Source organism: Giraffa tippelskirchi, chromosome 4, assembly GCF_054371585.1.
Source record: "Giraffa tippelskirchi isolate mGirTip1 chromosome 4, T2T-mGirTip1v1.2.pri, whole genome shotgun sequence".
NCBI lineage: Eukaryota > Metazoa > Chordata > Mammalia > Artiodactyla > Giraffidae > Giraffa > Giraffa tippelskirchi.
This window is the reverse complement of record NC_137278.1, coordinates 97,989,806-98,010,426: the sequence shown is the minus strand read 5'-3', so window position 1 is coordinate 98,010,426 and position 20,621 is coordinate 97,989,806. Positions and strand designations below refer to the sequence as shown.

Below are 20,621 nucleotides of genomic sequence, written 5' to 3'. Positions count from 1 at the left end.
TTTCCCCATCTATTTCCCATGAAGTGATGGGACCAGATGCCATGATCTTAGTTTTCTGAACGTTGAGCTTTAAGCCAACTTTTTCACTCTCCTCTTTCACTTTCATCAAGAGGCTCTTTAGTTCTTCTTCACTTTCTGCCATAAGGGTGGTGTCATCCGCATATCTGAGGTTATTGATATTTCTCCTAGCAATCTTGATTCCAGCTTGTGTTTCTTCCAGCCTGGCATTTCTCATGATGTACTCTGCATATAAGTTAAATAAGCAGGGTGACAATATACAGCCTTGACGTACTCCTTTTCCTATTTGGAACCAGTCTGTTGTTCCAAACTAGAATATGTCCAGTTCTAACTGTTGCTTCCTGACCTGCATACAGGTTTCTCAAAAGACAGGTCAGATGGTCTGGTATTCCCATTTCTTGAAGAATTTTCCACAGTTTATTGTGATCCACACAGTCAAAGGCTTTGGCATAGTCAATAAAGCAGAAATAGATGTTTTTCTGGAACTCTCTTGCTTTTTTGATGATCCAGCGGATGTTGACAATTTGATCTCTGGTTCCTCTGCCTTTTCTAAAACCAGCTTGAACATCTAGAAGTTCACGGTTCACATATTGCTAAAGCCTGGCTTGGAGAATTTTGAGCATTACTTTACTAGCATGTGAGATGAGTGCAATTGTGCAGTAGTTTGAGCATTCTTTGGCATTGCCTTTCTTTGGGATTGGAGTGAAAACTGACGTTTTCCAGTCTTGTGGCCACTGCTGAGTTTTCCAAATTTGCTGGCATATCGAGTGCAGCACTTTCACAGCATCACCTTTCAGGATTTCAAATAGCTCAACTGGAATTCCATCACCTCCACTAGCTTTGTTCATAGTGGTGCTTTCTAAGGCCCACTTGACTTCACATTCCAGGATGTCTGGCTCTAGGTGAGTGATCACACCATCGTGATTATCTGGGTCGTGAAGATCTTTTTTGTACAGTTATCTGTGTATTCTTGCCACATCTTCTTAATATCTTCTGCTTCTGTTAGGTCCATACCATGTCTTTCCTTTATCGAGCCTATCTGCATGAAATGTTCCTTTGGTATCTCTAATTTTCTTGAAGAGATCTCTAGTCTTTCCCAATCTGTTGTTTTCCTGTATTTCTTTGCATTGATCACTGAGGAAGGCTTTCTTATCTCTCCTTGCTATTCTTTGGAACTCTGCATTCAGATGGGAATATCTTTCCTTTTCTCCTTTGCTTTTTGCTTCTCTTCTCTTCCCAGCTATCTGTAAGGCCTCCTCAGACAGCCAATTTGCTTTTTTGCATTTCTTTTCCATGGGGATGGTCTTGATCCCTGTCTCCTGTACAATGTCACGAACCTCTGCCCATAGTTCATCAGGCACTCTGTCTATCAGATCTAGTCCCTTAAATCTATTTGTCACTTCTACTGTATACTCATAAGGGATTTGATCTAGTCCTGAATGGACTAGTGGTTTTCTCTACCTTCTTCAATTTAAGTCTGAATTTGGCAATAAGCAGTTCATGATCTGAGCCACAGTCAGCTCCCGGTCTTGTTTTTGCTGACTGTATAGACCTTCTCTATGTTTGGCTGCCAAGAATATAATCAATCTGATTTCGGTGTTGACCATCTGGTGATGTGCACGTGTAGAGTCTTCTCTTGTGTTGTAGGATAGGACACCATTTTTTCTCATTCCTTTTGTATATCTCCTGCTCCCCCACCAACACCCTGGAAGGCCTTGCATGATTGTTCCTGACCCATGTGAATGATGCTTTATTTGTGTGTCACCTTTCAAGGGCAGCCCCTAAAGTGTTGGTGGTAGTTCTGGATGATCAGATGATCTAGGTACAGGGGAGCTCAGCCTGAGAGACAAGAGGACACAGGACAAAGGCCATGAGCATGAGGATGGGTACTGGGATGGCACCCCTTAGAGGAAGCCAGGCAGATATGCTGGCATGTTAAGAAGTATTTTCAGAAATGTTTTTGGCATGTTGTAGTTAGGCATATGTTTCAGTGAAATTTTTTTTTTCAATCTGGCTTTGCTGATCTTGCTTTTCTTCTACCTAATTTCTTCTTCACCCCACCTAGTTTTCTTTGGAATATCTGAATTTTATCTAGATTTGTTGAATACAAATTTTTAAAAATTTAATTCTTATTTTATATTAGAGTATTAGATAGCATGACTGACTCAATGGACATGAGTTTGAGCAAACTCCAGGAGACAGTGAAGGACAGGGAAGCCTGGTATGCTGCAGTTCATGGGAACAGAGAGAAAGGAAACCTCTGCAGTTGCAGAGTCTGGACACAACTTAGTGACTGAACACAGCAAATAGTTGATTGACAATACTGTGTTAGTTTTAGGTGTACAACAAAGTGATTCAGTTATACATACACACATATTCATTCTTTTTCAGATTCTTTTCCCATATAGGTTGTTACAGATTATTGAGTCGAGTTCCCTGTGCTATATAGTAAGTTTTTGTTCATTATCTGTTTCATATATAGTATGTTGCTATAAACATTGGTCTGCATGTATCTTCACAAAATTAGTGTTTTCATTTTCTTTGGATATATACCCAAGATAATTGCCGGATTATATGCCAGTTGTATTTTTAGTGTTTTGAAGCGCTTCCATACTGTTTTTCATAGTGGATACACCAATTACGTTCCCACCAACAGTGTAGAGGTTTCCTTTTTCTCTGTTCCTTCTCCACCATTTGTTATTTGTGGTCTTTCTGATGATGGACATTCTGACTGGTGTGAAGTAATATCTCATTGTGGTTTTGATTTGTATTTCTCTGATGATTGGTGATGTTGAGCATCTTTTTATGTGCCTATTAATTATCCATATATCTTCTTTGGCAAAATGTCTGTTTAGATCTTTGGCCCATTTTTTCAATTGTGCTTTTTTTTTATATTGAGTTGTGTGAGCTGTTTATATATTTAAGATATTAACCCCTCATGAGTTATATCATTTGTAAATATTTTCTCCCATTCAGAAGACTGTATTTTCATTTTGTCAATGATTTAGTATGCTGTGAGAAAAATCTTTAAGTTTAGTTAGGTCCCATTTGTTTATTTTTGCTTTTGTTTCTTTTGCCTTAGAAGACAGATCCAAAAAATATTGCTATGATTTACATCAAAGAGTGTTCTGCCTATGTTTTATTCTTGGAGTTTTATGGTTTCCAGTATTACATTTTGTTCTTTAATCCATTTTAAGGTTATTTTTATATGCAGTGTGAGCAAATATTCTAATTTTATTCTTTTATAAGTAGATGTCTAGTTTTCCTAGCACCTTTTATTGAATAGAGTGTCTTTTCCCCACATTATATTCCTGCCTCCTTTGTCATAGATTAATTGCCCATTATTTCTGGGTTCTCTGTTTTGCTCCATTGATCTATGTGTCTGTATTTGTGCCAGTACCATACACTGTTTTGATTGCTGTAGCTTTGTAGTATAGTCTGAAGTTAAGGAACATGATACCTCCAACTCTGTTCTTCTTCCTTAAGATTGCTTTGGCTATTCTGGGTCTTTTGTGTTTCCATACAAATTTTAGAATTATTTGTTATAGTTCTGTAAAAAATGCCATTGGTATTTTGAGACAAATGCATTAAATATGTAGATTGTCTTGTGTAGCATAGTCATTTTAACCATATTAATTCTTCCAATCAATGAACATGGAATACCTTTCCAGTTCTTTGTGTCTTCTTTAATTTCTTTTATTAATATCTTAATATTTTTCTGAGTATAGGTCTTTTTATCTCCTTAGATTTATTCCTAGATATTTTATTCTTTTTGATGTGATGGTTAATGGGATTGTTTTCTTAATTTCTCTTTCTGATAGTTCATTGTTAGTATATAAAACTATGACAGATTTCTGTGTACTGATTTTGTATCCTGAATTCATTCATGATCTCTAGTAGTTTTTTGGTGGTGTCTTTAAGATTGTCTATGTATAGTGTCATGTTGTTTGCAAACAGTGATGATTTTACTTCTTCCTTTCCAAATTGAATTCCTTTTTTTTTTTTGGGTCTGATTGCTTGATGCTCTGACTAGAACTTACAATACTATGTTGAATTAAAGTGACAAGAGCAGGCATCCATGTCTTGTTCCTGATCTTAGGGGGAATAATTTTGGCTTTTCACCATCAAGTATAGTATTAGCTATAGATTTATCACATATGGCCTTAATATTGTCAAGGTCCCTCTATATCCACTTCGTGGGAGTTTGTTTTTTAAATTGTAAACGGATGTTAAATTTTACAAAGATTCTTCTTCATCTATTGAGGTGATCATAATTTTTTATTCTACAGTTTGTTAATGTGGTGTATCACATTTATTGATTTGCAGCTATTGAACCATCTTCCCCCCTGGGATAAATCCCACTTGATCATGGTGTATGATCCTTCTAATGTATTTTTGAATTTGGTTTGCCAATATTTTGCTGAAGATTTTTGCATCTATGTCCATCAGTGACAGGCCTGTAATTTTATTTTTTGTGGTTTTGATATCAGGGTGATACTGACCTGGTGGAATGAATTTGGAAGTGTTCCAGACTTTGCAATTTTTTTTTGGAAATAGTTTGAGAAGGATAGATGTTAACTCTTCTCTAAATATTTGGTAAAATTTTCACCTGTGAAACCATCTGGTTCTAGGCTTTTGTTTTAGGGGAGGTTTTTTGTTTTTGTTTTTTACTTATTCAGTTTTACTGCTAATAATTGGCCTGTTCATGTTTTCTGTTTCTTCCTGACTCCATCTGGAAGATTTGTGCTTTTCTGTTGTTCATTTTATCGGTATACAGTTGTTCATAGCAATCTCTCATGATCCTTTGTATTTCTGTCTTTTTCATTACTGATTTTATTGATTTGGGCACTCTTTCTTTTTTCTCTATGAGTCTGGCTCAAGGTTTGTCAGTTTTGTTTATCTTTTCAAAGAACCAGGTCTTAGTTTCATTGATATTTTCCATTGTTTCTTTAGTCTCTATTTCATTTATTTCTTCTCTGATCTTTATAATTTCCTTCTTTCTACTAACTTTATGTTTTGTTTTTTCATCTTTTGTTGTTGATCTTTTTCTGGTTTCTTTAGGAATTTTTTTTTCCTGCCTTTGCTGATCTCTATTTTCTTTTACCTAATTTCTTCAGAGTACCCCTGAGCATTTTCAGAATTAAAAATAATTCTGTAGCTGGAAAGGTTAAACACTATCTGGAAACACTTTTTTTTTTAAAGAATGCTATATTTTTGTATAGATCTCATCATCATGTTTCCTTCTATGTTTTGTTTTTTCATCTTTTGTTGTTGATCTTTTTCTGGTTTCTTTAGGAATTTTTTTTTCCTGCCTTTGCTGATCTCTATTTTCTTTTACCTAATTTCTTCAGAGTACCCCTGAGCATTTTCAGAATTAAAAATAATTCTGTAGCTGGAAAGGTTAAACACTATCTGGAAACACTTTTTTTTTTTAAAGAATGCTATATTTTTGTATAGATCTCATCATCATGTTTCCTTCTATGGGAAATTATCCAAGCGTTTTTTAGTTGAAAGATTGGAAGACTTCTTCCTGGAATGTATGAGGTTTGGAGGATCATCTATGAAATCGTTATTAATATACAGTACTTTATGGCAAAGTCATAACTCAGTGGGCCCTATTGTTCCTGGCTGCACTGGGGTTCAAATGACTTGTTTTGACTCAGCTATGAAAAAGAACAAAACAATGCCATTTACAGCAACATAGGTGGACCTAAAGATTGTCATACTAAGTGACATTAAGTCAGACACAAAAAGACAAATGTTATATGATATTGCCTAATGTGGAATCTAAAAAAAAAAGGATACAAATGTATTTATTTACAAAATGGAAGTAGAGTCACAGATGTAGAAAATTTATGGTTACTGGGAGATGGAGGGAATAAATTGGGAGATTGGGACTAACATATACACACTACCATATGTAAAATAGAAAACTATTGCTTTATAGCAAAGGGAACTCTACTCAATACTCTGTAGTGGCCTGTATGAGAAAATAATCTTTTAAAAAAAGAGTGGATATATAAATATATATTTATATGCATAAAAGTTGTTCACTTTGCTGTACACCTAAAACTAACAAAACATTGTAAAAAAAAAAACAAACTATACTCCAGTAAATGTTTTTTAAAAATGACTTGTTTGGGTATGCTTCTATTTATTTTATTTTGTTACTTTTATTCTCATTAAGCTGACAGCCAAATCAGAACTGATCTCTCAGTATATCGAATGTTTAACACAAGCTATGGAGAGCTACAAGCAGCGGATGGACTGGCTCACCAGCAACAGCCGGCAGATCTTTGGTGTCATCTTGGAGCAGTGCATCACCATAGTGCTGGATTTTGGTGGCATGCTGGAGGAGGAGCTTAATCTGTGCCGAGATGCTCTAACCATGGTTCTCCAGGAGCAAGTGGCTCACATAGCCAAGTTCAATGTCATATGGTGAGTTCCTAAAGGAAAGAAGTATTTCCCTGAAACTTCATGAGTAATTTTCACGTTCTGGAGTTGAGTAGCATCACTAACACAGATAACTCTGTGGATAGGGAAGAGCTATAATCTTGTAATTTCTTAGAGTTTATCATTCCAGCAAAACCCCACAATGAGTCAGTATTGAAAACTTTTATCTATTTTGTGCAGGGCATTAGAAGAGGTTTTAAAACAGCCTTCTCTTCAGTGTATGTCAAGGTCAAAATATAAGGATATTTATTATATTGAATATATGTTTAAAATTCCTTCACACATTTTAGACTTTAGGTTTGATAATGAAATTCAGCATCACAAATTTTCACTGTTTTTCAGAATAAGTTTGCAGCTCAACTTGATTTCCCCTGTAAGCTGACCTCTCTTTTAATCAGAACAACAGGTGGCTGGCTTTAGAGAAGTTCCCTTATTTCAGAGTCTTCACAAGCAATTATTTACAGATTCTTGGATTCAAGAGAATTTGGACTTCAGTGCTGACTTCTCCTGTGGAACAGTTGCTCTATCTCCTTGACAAAAGACACCTGGATGAGAAGGCCATCTATCTGAGTCTTTCTTTTCTAAGTAAAATATTTTCAGCTAAAACAGATGACACCTTTGAAGATGCTGCCTGATTGTGTTCTATCCTGGGTTCCTATTTCTATCACAGATATATTATTGAAGCAATTAAGTGATTAAGTCTACATTGCTGCAGCTTTCTTGGAAATATGTGCTATAGCATATATGCTATCTAGCCAGATCCTCTATGCAGAGGCCACCCAGAGGTGACACAGAGGTGAGGCAACCTAGGCCTCTGGAGGTATAGGCCAGGAGGGACAAATCAGACTGATTCATTTAGTCCAGGATTCATATAATTCTTCCCATTACAAATTCATATATGATTCTTATAATTCATTTAATTATAAACACAGAGATGAACTCAAGTAGCAGTTGTTTTTTTTTTTCTGAGGGGGGGATTTCCATCACATTTCCAGTCCCAAATTAAATGATTTAATCAGAAGTGCCAAGAGTTTAAAAACTTACGCTCTGATGAATTCAAAGCAATACTGTTTTTGATCCTAAAAAGGGTAACTGATAGGAATCTTTCAGAACAATGAAAACAATGTAATAAAATTAGAAATAAAGTTGTGGAGTAACAAAATTGTTGCTGATTTGCAAATCTTAATGCTTATAAACTTACAACTCATAGAAGACAGTTGCAACTAAACCTGCCTATTTATGAAAATAACTTTCCTCAATAATTTTTTGACATTAAAATTTTTATTGAAATATAGTTGATTTACAGTGTTATGTTAATTTCAGGAGTACAGCAAAGTAATTCAGCTATAAAAATTTATACCTATTCTTTTTTAGGTTCTTTTCCATTGTAGATTATTACAAGATATTGAATATAGCTCCCTGTGCACTTTCCTCAATAATTTTAATGCACTTGGTAATATTCAAATTTTTGAGATTTTTTTTTTTTAACCCTCGAAAGTGAAAAGTGAAAGTCGCTCAGTCATGTCCGACTCTTTGCGACCCAGGCCAGAATACTGTAGTGGGTAGCCTTTCCCTTCCCCAGGCGATCTTCCCAACCCAGGGATTGAACCCAGGTCTCCCGCATTGCAAATTCTTTACCAGCTGAGCCATAAGAGAAGCCCAAGAATACTGGAGTGGGTAGCCTATCACTTCTCCAGGAGATCTTCCCAACCCAGAGATCAAACCCAGGTCTCCCACATTGCAGGTGGATTCTTTACCAGCTGAGCTACAAGGGAAGCCCAAGAATACTGGAGTGGGTAGCCTATCCCTTCTCCAGCAGATCTTCCCGATCCAGGAATCGAACTGGGGTCTCCTGCATTGTAGGCGAATTCTTTACCAACTGAGCTATCGGGGAAGCCCTTCTCCTATAAACGTTGTTTTTACCAATCAGTACAGCTTATGGAAAGTCGTGGTGCTTTGGAAACCTGCCTTAAATAGCTCACCTGTTTTCTCAGTAACTTTCAGAGGTCTGGGAGCTACATTTTCTTTCTCTCTAGTGACATTGTGTGTCTTGTTGCTTGTAGCTCTGAGACTGAAGGCTGACAGCTACATTGACCACTGCCTGGTGACAGCTGCATGTGATTCCTTTCAGGGTTTCTCAAGAGCCTGTGAAATGGCAGGAAAATGCTGTTCCTGTGACAGCACCATCCATAGCCGCTGCCATCAGCTGGGTTGAGAAGTTGCCTTTTGAGCTGGCTTCTAGTCACACTAGCCGCCTGGATGCTCTGCTGGAGGCGGGGAAAGATGATGCGGTAAGTATGTGTCCGTGTCTGGTCCCAGGTCACAAAAGGGGCTTTGAGCTTGCTCCTTCACACTCAGTATCCTCACACTGCCTCCTAGCTGAGCTTGAGCCCTCCCAGTTACATCACACAGAGACTGCTGCCTCGGCATCCAAGAGCCCCAGAAGTCTTAATCCTGTTCACCTCTGAATCTGGATCCAATTGAGAAATAGATGACAGGCCCAACATGGGGATCAAAAGAGCATATCTAGTGGTGCAGAGGTGGATCAATCAAATCAGACCCTGCTCCCCGAGCCTGGCTGGGCTCCCCCTGTGAGGGGGGATTGGGACCACAAGGCACACCCTCCTTTAACTGCTGCTAGGAGAACCATGTGCTGCTCACAGCCTCTGAGCATCAAGAAAGGAAGGCAGTGAGGCCTTGATTGTGTATCTCTAATGCTTCAATTCCACTTTTCCACTTTTGCTCACCTGACAATTAGATAAACCTGTCCCTTATGGGCTCTTATGGGCTCTTCCCTGGTGGCTCAGATGGTAAAGAATCTACCTGCAATGCAGGAGATCCAAGTTTTATCCCTGGGTCAGGAAGATACCCTGGAGAAGGGAATGGCAACCCACTCCAGTATTCTGGCTTGGAGAATCCCATGGACAGAGGAGCCAGCAGGCTATAGTCCATGGGGTTGCAAAAGGTTGGACATGAGTGAGTGACTAACACTTTTCTTCCTTATGAGAAAAGAGTTGTAAGACTCCTCATAGAACCCCAAGGATGAGGAAATAGGGTTTCCCCAACATCCATGCTTTGAGTCTTTCCCAGTTCCTCTTCTTCACAAATGGGTCCATCAGGTGCTTTCCAAGGTGAAGTGTATCTCCGCTAGTGCATCATCTGTTTTCAGATGCTAATGCATTCACATATATTTTTTTGATAGGGACCTTTGGGAAATAGAGCTTTACCTGGAAGGTGTGATTAAATGGTGGTGTTTTGTCTCTTTTAGCCATAAGAATGTGTGTTTCTGTGAGTGACTGTTAAGGACAGTGACAGGCTAGAGAGGAAGTACTCTGAGCAGGTGAGGTCCTTAGGGCAGCCTCAACTTTCTAAGTGGGGATAGGTCTGCTTTCTCTTGGGATACAGATGCTTAATCCTTACTAATTGATCAACATTAATTAATATTAATAATTAATTTCTGCTTCTACCCTGGAAGCCTGGGAATTCTGTAGATTTCAAGCTTTACTCTGTTGCATTAAGAAGTCATTTCTTGGGTGAGGCACCTTGAAAGGAGAGCCCTCAGTGGTCACCAGACTGTTTATTGATACTGAAGGTTGATGGTTTGAAATTGGAAACATACTGTTTATCTTTATAAAGCCAGAGGAACAAATGTTTTCCATTAAAGAAGAACGAAATACAAGCTACTTTGTTCTTTGGCCTTTTGAGTTTGTTTTAACATCTGTAAAATTTCAAATGTCTGGACACCATAACAAGCATTCAAGAAATGGAATATTTCACAGGCTCTTGGATGTGTGTGTATGTGTGTGTACATGTGCACATGGGTGTTCTCTCCCTTTGTTCCCCTGGCTACCCTGGTCGCTGACTCTGGCGACCTGACCTGACAGCAAGATTTCCTGGTGATCTTGCCTTTCTATTTTATGTCCCTCCGGTTTGTATGCCTCCTTCCTCTGGGGTTTTCCCCTAACCCAGGAAATGTATAACAATGTAGTGAGTTCCAGGGAAGTTCCGTGAAAGAGAAAGTACCAAGAAAGAAGTTTCCAGGCATTGGCCACTAAATGCCACGTGAAAACTCTTGAGAAGAGACTATGGGGTGTGAAAGATGCGGGACATATTCAGACTGGTGTTCTCCACTCAGAACTTGTATCTGGCTGTGGTCTCGAGAAGAATGTTAGTAAATGCAACTGCCTCACCTACAAAAATGCCATGTTCTGTGTCTTAAGATGAGTAAGGAAAAGCATGCATGGTGACTTCCCTGGCAGTCCAGTGATTAAGACTCTGAGCTTCCACTGCAGGGGACATGGGTTCAGTCCCTGATTGGGGAAGATACTGCATGCCAAGTGGTGTGTAAAAAAAAAAAAAAAAAACACCTATAAATGGGATAAGACTTAAAAACTTCCCTGGTGGTCCAGTTGTTAAGACTCCACACTTCCAATGTAGGAGGTACAAGTTTGATCCCTGGTCAGGGAACTAGATCTCACATGTTGCATCTAAAGATCCCACATGCCACAACAAAGACCCAGTGCAGCCAAATAAATAAGTAAATATTTTCTTTTATAAAAAGAAAGGAAGGCAGTGTACAGATAGTGGTCTCTGGGAAAGCATGTCCCCAGAAATATGGAGCACGGATGACTGAGAGTTGACCAAAAACACAGGCAACTAAGAAGCTGAGTAAGAACCTTAGTAGATAGTGAATAACCCTATAGCCTTGATTAATGAAGGAAAGCAAATCCTGACTCACTGCTGGCTATAGCAATTTCTAGTTTGATGAAATCTTGAGGGAAAAAAACTGTGTAAGAATTTCAGGTTCTTGGGTTATTGCCAGAGCAAAGAAGCTATGTTTGCACTGCTCGAGGCAGAGATACAGGGTGTCAGAAGCTGTCAACAGACCAACGAGAGGTATTTGTCCTCACTCCCTTTCCTGTTGATGTACCAAACCCTAGAATACACTCCCCGTGTCTGTTTCCCTGTCTTGAGCTTTGTGTGATTGTAGATCCCATGAGAGGATGAAGCTGTCCTCATGCTAAACTTGGGCACCAACACAGCTAGAAAACTAGTAACTATGGCTCAGTGGAACCTATTTAAGATGTCTTATGTAAGCCTGGGGTGCTGCAGTCCATGGAGTTGCAAAGAGACAGACATGACTGAGAGACTGAACAACAACAATGTAAAGTAACATCTAACACCATGAAGAGAATGACATAGAATGCATTTTCTGGAAGAACAGTATTAGTTGTCTAATTAGGAATCTGAAGAACACTTTCTTCCTCCTGTCAGTGTTTTTAGTTCTTTTCAGGTGATTGACTGGTAGAAATAGACAACATTAATTCATCTTTACCTCCCATGAGGTACTTTTAAAAGTCAGGGACTTTGTGATGAAGGGCCTGAGAGAGTGAGGGGTCAGATGGACTTTTTGTGCTCAGTTCGAGGAGGAATGTGGTTGCAGTAGACAGGGCTCAGCTCCCACTCTGGCCATCTCCTAACTCCCAGCATGGACCCTCTGCCACCCTGTCCCCACCTGTCTCCTTGGGCACAGACTGTTGCCCCTTTGCTGCCACTGACTGGGCATCCTAAGCAGCTGGGAGCTGACCCTCTGCCAACCTGTCTCTGGGCCAGGTAGGCTTAAGTCCCAGCTTTGAAGTCGAGGTGAGGTAACTGACTATCTACCTTCAGCTAACCTGGGATGGGGGATGTGTAAATGAGGCTCCTGAATCCTGAAGGGCTGGTGACATCCATTTATCCCTTACAACAGAACACATTTGCTGGAGGTTCTGGCCAGGTTATAAGTAGAGAATCCCTTAGGGTGCTGGAGGAGGTAGGTTTAGATGATGTGCATTCTTGACTCTCCCTGTGGTTTTAACTTCCTGAGATTTATATACACACGTAAGTGTAAGTCATCATGTTTAAGCTCTATCATGAAGCCAACTGCATAAGCTCCTTTTCACAGTGAAGAAACTGAACTTAAACCACTTCTCCAAAGTTACAGAACTCAGTAGTAGCAGGAGAGACCCTTAGAGCAGGGTGGTTAAGGGTGGGTCGGGACCACTGCTTGGGGCCCTGTGGATGGAGTCGATGTCTTTAAGTTAAGCAGGGACCTCTTTGTCATTGTCTCCTTTCTGGGTGAGGTATGCATCTCCCAGAACCGTGGTTTAAGCTTGGGTGTGTGTGTGTGTGCCTTTCTCCTGACTTCTGGCCTGCCGTGCCCCCTGACTGGCCTCATCTCCCCACATGTGTCTGTCCCTGAGGTGAAACCAGAGGATGAACCAGCTGGGAATATGCCTTCCTCCCCACACACAGCCTCAGACTGAGGATGCCTGAGTTTGCACTGTAGGATTCTGGCACCAACATGGGGAATTGCTAATAAGCTTCCTGTTCCCGGTGGCTATGCCAACACTTCCTTCATTCCTGGACTTGAAAATAGCCACTCCTAACTGCATAACATATTTGTGGGCTCAGAGGAAACTTTTCTCCAAATCTGCCAGTCATATCCTTCCCATGTAAAGCCTGAGACTTCTTGGCACCAGGCCTTGAATATCTCATTTGTTGACTTTGGCCCCCACACATCCTCAAGAAACATTGAGGAGTGCTGCTCTTCTTTCTGTCCATTTTTTTTTTTTTTAGAGAGGCAGTTTTATAGAGATTATATCACCCATGAGTCTGATTCAAGGCTAGGGTGTGTCAGGGAAATAAACCGATGGCACCAATGTTTTGCAGATTGAATCCATTTACTACTTTGTGGTGGGAGACGTTCCCGAGGAATCCAAGGAGCTTCTCCTTCAGCAGGCTTTGGAGAGCCCCTGTCCTGTCTGCACGGTGTCCTTCAATGCCAGAGGACAGGGCACCATAGACTTCCTGAAGGATTTGAGTGCCAAGACCTTCAGCAGGTAGGCCAAAAACAGGCTCCAGGGAGACTGAGTGAACTGGTTGCTTGCACGAAGTCAGCAGTGGGTCTCGATTCCAAGTGGTCTTCGTGACCAATCCGTTGCTATGGGATTTCCCTGGTGCTCCAATAGTAAAGAATCCACCTGCCAATGCAGGGAACAAGGGGTAAATCTTTGGTCTGAAAAGATTCCACATGCTGCAGAGCAGCTAAGCCCATGAGCCACAACTCCTGAGCCTCCAAGTATAGAGCTCACACTCCGAAACAAGAGATGTCACCACAATGAGAAGCCCACACACAGCAATGAGGACCCAGTGCGGCCAGAAAATTGGTTTCTCTGTTCTTCTCTTTCCAGGAGTCTTGAGTTTCCATTCACCTTTGCGCCTCTGTTGTTGTTGTTCAGTCACTCAGTCATATCTGACTCTTTGCGACACCATGGACTGCAGCACGCCAGGCCTCCCTGTCCATCACCAACTCCCGGAGTCCACCCAAACCCATGTCCTTTGAGTCAGTGATGCCATCCAACAATCCCATTCTCTGTCACTTCCTTCTCCTCCTGTCCTCAGTCTTTCCCAGGATCAGGTGGTATTCCCATCTCTTTAAGAATTTTCCACAGTTTGTTGTGACCCACATGGTCAAAGGCTGTAGCATAGTCAATGAAGCAGATTTTTTTTTTAATTCTCTTGCTTTTTCTATGATCCAATGGATGTTGGCAATTTGATCTCTCATTCCTCTGCCTTTTCTAAATATAGCTTGTACATCTGAAGTTCTTGGTTCATGTACTGTTGAAGCCTAGCTGAAAGAATTTTGAGCATTATCTTCCTAGCGTGTGAGATGAGCGCAATTGTGCAATAGTTTGAACATTCTTTGGCATTGCCCTTCTTTGGGATTGGAAATAAAACTGACCTTTTCTAGTCCTGTGGCCACTGCTGAGTTTTCCAAATTTGCTGACATGTTGAGTGCAGCACTTTCACAGCTTCATCTTTTAGGATTTTAAATAGCTCAACTGGAATTCCATCACCTCCACTAGCTTTGTTCCTACTAATCCTTCCTATTTATACAGTTCATGGTGTTCTCATTGCAGGTATACTGAGGTGGTTTGCCATTCCCTCCTCCAGTGGACCATGTTTTGTCAGAACTGTCCACTATGATCTGTCCATCTTGGGTGGCCCTGCACAGCATGGCTCATTGCTTCATTAAGTTACACAAGCCCGCTCGCCATGACAAGGCAGTGATCCATGAAGGGGATCATAAAAAACTGGAAAACTCTTAAAGAGATGGCAATACCTGACCATCTTACCTGTCTCCTGAGAAACCTGTATGCCAGTTAAGAAGCAACAGTTAGAACCTTGTATGGAACAACAGACTGGTTCAGGATTAAGAAGGAGTATGACAAGGCTGTTTATTTAACTTATATGCACAGCACATGATGAGAAATGCCAGACTAGATGAGTTACAAGCTGGAATCAAGATCGCCAGGAGAAATATCGACAACCTCAGATATGTGGATGATACTACTTTAATGGTATAAAGTGAAGAGGAACAAAAGAACCTCTTGATGAGGGTGAAGGAGGAGAGTGAAAAAGCCAGCTTAAAACTATGTATTAAAAAAACTAAGATCATATCCGGTCCCATCACTTCATGGCAAATAGAAAGGGAAAGGGTGGGAAGCAGTGACACATTTCCTCTTCTTGGGTTCTAAAAGCACTGCAAATGGTGACTGCAGCATGAAATTAGAAGACTATTGCTTCTTGGCGGGAAAGCTATGACAAACCTAGACAATGTGTTAAAAAGCAAAGACTTCACTTTGCTGACAGAGTTCCATATAGTCAAGGCAGATCTTCATGACCCAGATAACCACAACGGTGTGATCACTCACCTAGAGCCAGACATCCTGGAATGAGAAGTCAAGTGGGCCTTATGAAACATCACTGCAAACAAAACAGTAGAGATGGTGGAATTCATTTGAGCTATTTGAAATCCTAAGATGATGCTGTGAAAGTGCTGTACTCAATATGCCAGCAAATCTGGAAAACTCAGCAGTGGACACAGGAATGGAAAAGGTCAGTTTTCATTCCAATCCCAAAGAAAGGCAATGCCAAAGAATGCTCAAACTACTGCACAATTGCACTCATCTCACATGCTAGTAAAGTAATGCTCAAAATTCTCCAAGCCAGGCTTCAGCAATACGTGAACCATGAACTTCCAGATGTTCAAGCTGGTTTTAGAAAAGGCAGAGGAACCAGAGATCAAATTGCCAACATCCGCTGGATCATTGAAAAAGCAAGAGAGTTCCAGAAAAACATCTATTTCTGCTTTATTGACTATGCCAAAGCCTCTGACTACGTGGATCACAATAAACTGTGGAAAATTCTGAAAGAGATGGGAATACCAGACCATCTGACCTGTCTTTTGAGAAACCTGTATGCAGGTCAGGAAGTAACAATTAGAACTGGACATATTCTAGCTTGGAACAACAGACTGGTTCCAAATAGGAAAAGGAGTACGTCAAGGCTGTATATTGTCACCCTGCTTATTTAACTTATATACAGAGTACATCATGAGAAATGCCAGGCTGGAAGAAACAAAAGCTGGAATCAAGATTGCTAGGAGAAATATCAATAACCTCAGATATGCAGATGACACCACCCTTATGGCAGAAAGTGAAGAAGAACTAAAGAGCCTCTTGATGAAAGTGAAAGAGGAAAGTGAAAAGGTTGGTTTAAAGCTCAACGTCCAGAAAACTAAGATCATGGCATCTGGTCCCATCACTTCATGGGAAATAGATGGGGAAACAGTGGAAACAGTGTCAGACTTTATTTTTGGGGGCTCCAAAATCACTGCTGATGGTGATTGCAGCCATGAAATTAAAAGACACTTACTCCTTGGAAGGAAGGTTATGGCCAACCTAGATAGCATATTTAAAAGCAGAGACATTACTTTGCCAAGAAGGGTCCATCTAGTTAAAGCTATGGTTTTTCCAGTAGTCATGTATGGATGTGACAGTTGGACCATAAAGAAAGCTGAGCACCACAGAATTGATGCTTTTGAACTGTGGTGTTGGAGAAGAGTCTTGAGACTCTCTTGAACTGCAAGGAGATCCAACCAGTCTATCCTAAAGGAGATCAGCCCTGAATATTCATTGGAAGGACTGATGCTGAAGCTGAAACTCCAATACTTTGGTCACTGGATGGGAAGAACTGACTCATTTGAAAAGACCCTGATGCTGGAAAGGATTGAAGGCAAGAGAGAAGGGGACAACAGAGGATGAGATAGTTGGATGGCATCACCGACTTAATGGACAGGAGTTTGAGTAAGCTCTGGGAGTTGGTGATGGACAGGGAAGCCTGGCATGCAGTGGTCCATGAGGTCACAAAGCACTGGACACGACTGAGTGACTGAACTGAACTGAGCTGATGGTTGTGAGAACTGGACCTTAAAGGAGTCAGAGTGCTGAAGAATTGTCACTTTTGAGCTGTGGTGTTGGAGAAGACTTGAGAATCCCTTGGGCAGCAGGTGGGTCAGACCAGTCAATCCTAAAGGAAATCAACTCTGAATATTCACTAGAAGGACTGATGTTGAAGTGGAAGCTCTAATACTTTGGCCACCTGATTCGAAGAGCTGACTCACTGGAAAAGATCTTGATGTTGGGAAAGATTGAAGGCAGAAGGAGAAGAGGGTGACAGAGGATTAGATGTTTGGATGGCATCACCAAGGCAATGGACATGAACTTGGGCAAACTCTGGGAGATGGTGGGAGACAGGGAAACCTGGCATGCTGCAGTCCATGGTGTCACAAAGAATCAGACACAACTTAGTGACTGAACAACAACAACGCTTCCTAAGGCCCACTTGACTTTACAGTCCAGGGTGTCTGGCTCTCATTGAGTGATTAAACCATCATGGTTATCCAGGTCATTAAGACCTTTTTTGTACAGTTCTGTGTATTCTTGCCACCTCTTCTTAGTACCTTCTGCTTCTGTTAGATTTATACCATTTCTGTCCTTTATTGTGCCCATCTTTGTGTGAAATGTTCCCTTGATATCTCTTGATATTTTCTTGAAGAGATCTCCAGTGTTTCTAATTCTATTGTTTTCCTCTGTTTCTTTGCATTGTTCACTTAAGAAGTCTTTCTTATCTCTCCTTGCTATTCTTTGGAACTCTGCATTCAGTTGGTTATATCTTTCCCTTTATCCTTTGCCTATAAGTGGTATCATACAATGTTTATCTTTCTGACTTATTTCACTTCATATCATAACCTCTAGGTCCATCCATGGTGCTGCGAATGGCATTGTTTCATTATTTTTATGGCTGAATAACATTCCATTGTATATATGTACCACATCTTCTTTATTCATTCATCTATTGATGGACACCTAGGTTGCTTCCATGTCTTGGCTAGGGTAAATAGTGCACCATGAACATTGGTACACAGGCGATTTTTGAGCTTTAAGCTACATGGAACTGCCCCAGGGACCTTGTTAAAGTGCAAGTTCTGACTCAGTGAATCCAGGTGGGGCCCAGGAATATGCATCCCTAGCCAGCTCCCAGGTGATGCTGCTACTCCTGGGACCTCACTTAGAGGAGTCAGGCCTTAAAAACTCACCCACACCGACTTCTTTTCATTAGTCCTTATGCTCAGGTCCTGGGGGTAGTGTGTGTTTTCTGAGTTAAAGCTGACTGAAGCCCATCAGCAGCCCATCAAATGAGCCAATGGTGCCTGTTATCACCAACTTTCAACACTGAGCCTCCAGGACTGTGGGCACTGTCTGGCTCCTCATTAGCTTCTTGGCTGTCAAAACTGTGCTGACATGATGAAACCCTGGGAACAAAAGAATAAATCTCAGCACAGGGTGTCATTTTTCTAGGATCAGTAAATACCATTTGGTTGAGCTAAATGTCCTCTAATGAACAGAAGAGTCATCAGTTAAAATCCCAATGGCTTCTCAATTCTCTGTTCTGTTCCACCTTCCTGTCTTTTGTTTGTGGGAATTGACAAGGTACAGGGGAGAGCAGTGAACACTTGGAAGATTCTTAGCAGCACAGAAGAGCAAATTCACAGCCTTGGGAGAATGAATAGACATGTGCACTTACTAGCCTAATGTGACAATCTCTTCCTATTTCAGATTCCATGCATTTGCAGAGAGAACAGAGTGTGTAGAATTTCCTGTCTTTCCCATTAAGGATGGTGACAGTGTGATTACTTGGAATTCAAGGAAACTGAAAGGAAAACTCCCTCCAGGTATCTGGGGTCAAAAAGAAGCATGTACTTTATGTCTTAATAAATCCAGATGATCCCTAGCCTTGAAAAATAAAGCACGAGGGAAAGGGACTAACCATATCTTTTGTATTATTCATGTGGCACAAGGGCAGAGTTCATAGATGCTAATGGAGAATTTGGCAGCCTGGCAACCAGGCACAAGTGCATTACCTGAGGAAGTAACCTCAGTGAGATGTGTTTCCTAACTTGGGAAACTTCTAGAGACATGGCCCCAGGCGTGTCAGTGCGGTCTTCATTCTTGGACAGGCAGAGCTGCTCTGTGGCCCGGGTTGTCTGGAAGCTATAATGAGGATGCCTGCACTTCTTGTGGGTTTTCTGCTGCCTCCTCGTCAGGGATGGCAGTGCTTCTAGATGTACATGCTGGATGATCCTGCCTCTTGTGAGGGCCAAGGGCATACAGGAAACTCTGGAGGCTGAATGAACTTCCTCTTTCATTCAAAAGATGTGACCAGAGAGTTTAATAGGCATTGAGAACAAGCTCAGGAAATAAGTGAGAAATAGTACTGTGATTCAGGAATCCAGTTCTAGAAGCTTCCTCTGAAAGCAGGAGATGGGAGTTTCTTTGGGGAACTGATGAAATTGCCAAGCTCCAAATACACTGGGTAAACACCACTGAGAGGAGCAGAGCAGGGAAGTTAGCTCCTGTGGGAATGTGAGATGACCCAGCACAGAGGGTATCAGAAGTCTGAGAAAGCCTATCCTGACCCCTATCTTCCCGCTTATTTATAATAATCATCAGAGAGATTTCTAGCTTCAAACAGCCAGGAACTATTCTTTGGGGTTAGTTTGGGGCTGGGGAAGAAGTGCAGGGTACACATGCTTGCAAGTTTCCTCTGTTTACATAACAGTGTCGCAGAGGCTCCAGAGAGAAGGGCCCTGGGACTGTGTTTTAGCCACTTGCATTCGCAGCTCCGGGGTTGACACACACTTTGTGAGTTCAGATTCTGGGTCACCCCAGAACAGGGGAGAGGTTCCAGTTGAGCTCATCAGGGTCACTGCTTTGGGTCACTTACACCTTTGCTCTGATGGTGAGGTGGACATCTCCAGGGGATTTGAGAAAACATCAGTTGATAAGCAAGATTGATGCTAATCTAAGGAAAACATTAATTTAGGATGTATGCCTTGCCTTTGAAGGTAATTTACAAGATTAAACCTAGTGGGCAATGAATCAATCAAGGTAAAGAATGTGAGATGTCGCCAGCTCCCCAAGGCGCACCAGTGACCGTAAATGGGGTTAAATTCAGGCCTATGTGTTCCTTGGCAACTTGTTATAAAGGGAAGCATCTCTGTCTGCATAGCTTACATTTTCAGCAACTACAATCTTTCCAATGCCCTTGAAGCATACAAATCATATTACAGATAAAAACATTTTTCTTAGAATGAGGTCCTCAGGGCGTGGCCTGCCATTCTAATGCCATTTCAGTGATCACATGTTCTGAATTGGGGAGAGAGTCCCAAATCCTAAATATGTGATCTTGTCCCTTCAATCCTTCACAGTGTCCTAGAAATGCCAGCATTTCAGAACCTACCTCTCCTACTCAAAAAAAAACTGCCCAGAAATCCTTGAGATGGTTTTGGTTTGGAAAATGTGTGGTTTTCAGCCTCACTCAGGCTCAGAGACAGTTCTCCAATCTTGCCCTGATCAGTTCCCCCTCCCTGTCTCTCCATCATCTGTCTCAAGCATTTATCAGTTACGAGCTTCTTCAGGCCCTCTCTAGTCTCCTCCGGAGATAATTCCGGCTTCTGTTCTGTAGAAAAGACATACTGTCAAGTGAGGGGCTGGAGGAACAGTGCTCAGAGAAGTGAACTGGCAACTGAAAGAAATGTCCTGCTGTTTCCGACTTTGAGGTTTCCAGAGCATGAGTTCCCCTCACCCCATGCGCTACATCAAGGCTATAAACCTCTGTAGTCAAGATAATAGTTTTTAAAAACTGTTGTAAAATGTACATAACATAAAATTTATCATCTTAAGGACTTCCTTGACATGCTAGTA

General features: G+C 41.1%; 1 protein-coding gene across 1 annotated transcript in view; it reads left to right on the top strand.

Moving 5' to 3' along the window:
* VWA3B (von Willebrand factor A domain containing 3B) overlaps positions 1-20,621 on the top strand; it is a 195,169-nt gene that overhangs the window by 20,385 nt on the left and 154,163 nt on the right. Inside the window, 5 exon segments of the mRNA XM_081484474.1 lie at positions 2,410-2,466; positions 6,206-6,456; positions 8,603-8,762; positions 13,183-13,352; positions 18,474-18,589. Of these exon segments, the coding sequence (XP_081340600.1) occupies positions 2,410-2,466; positions 6,206-6,456; positions 8,603-8,762; positions 13,183-13,352; positions 18,474-18,589 (754 nt within the window).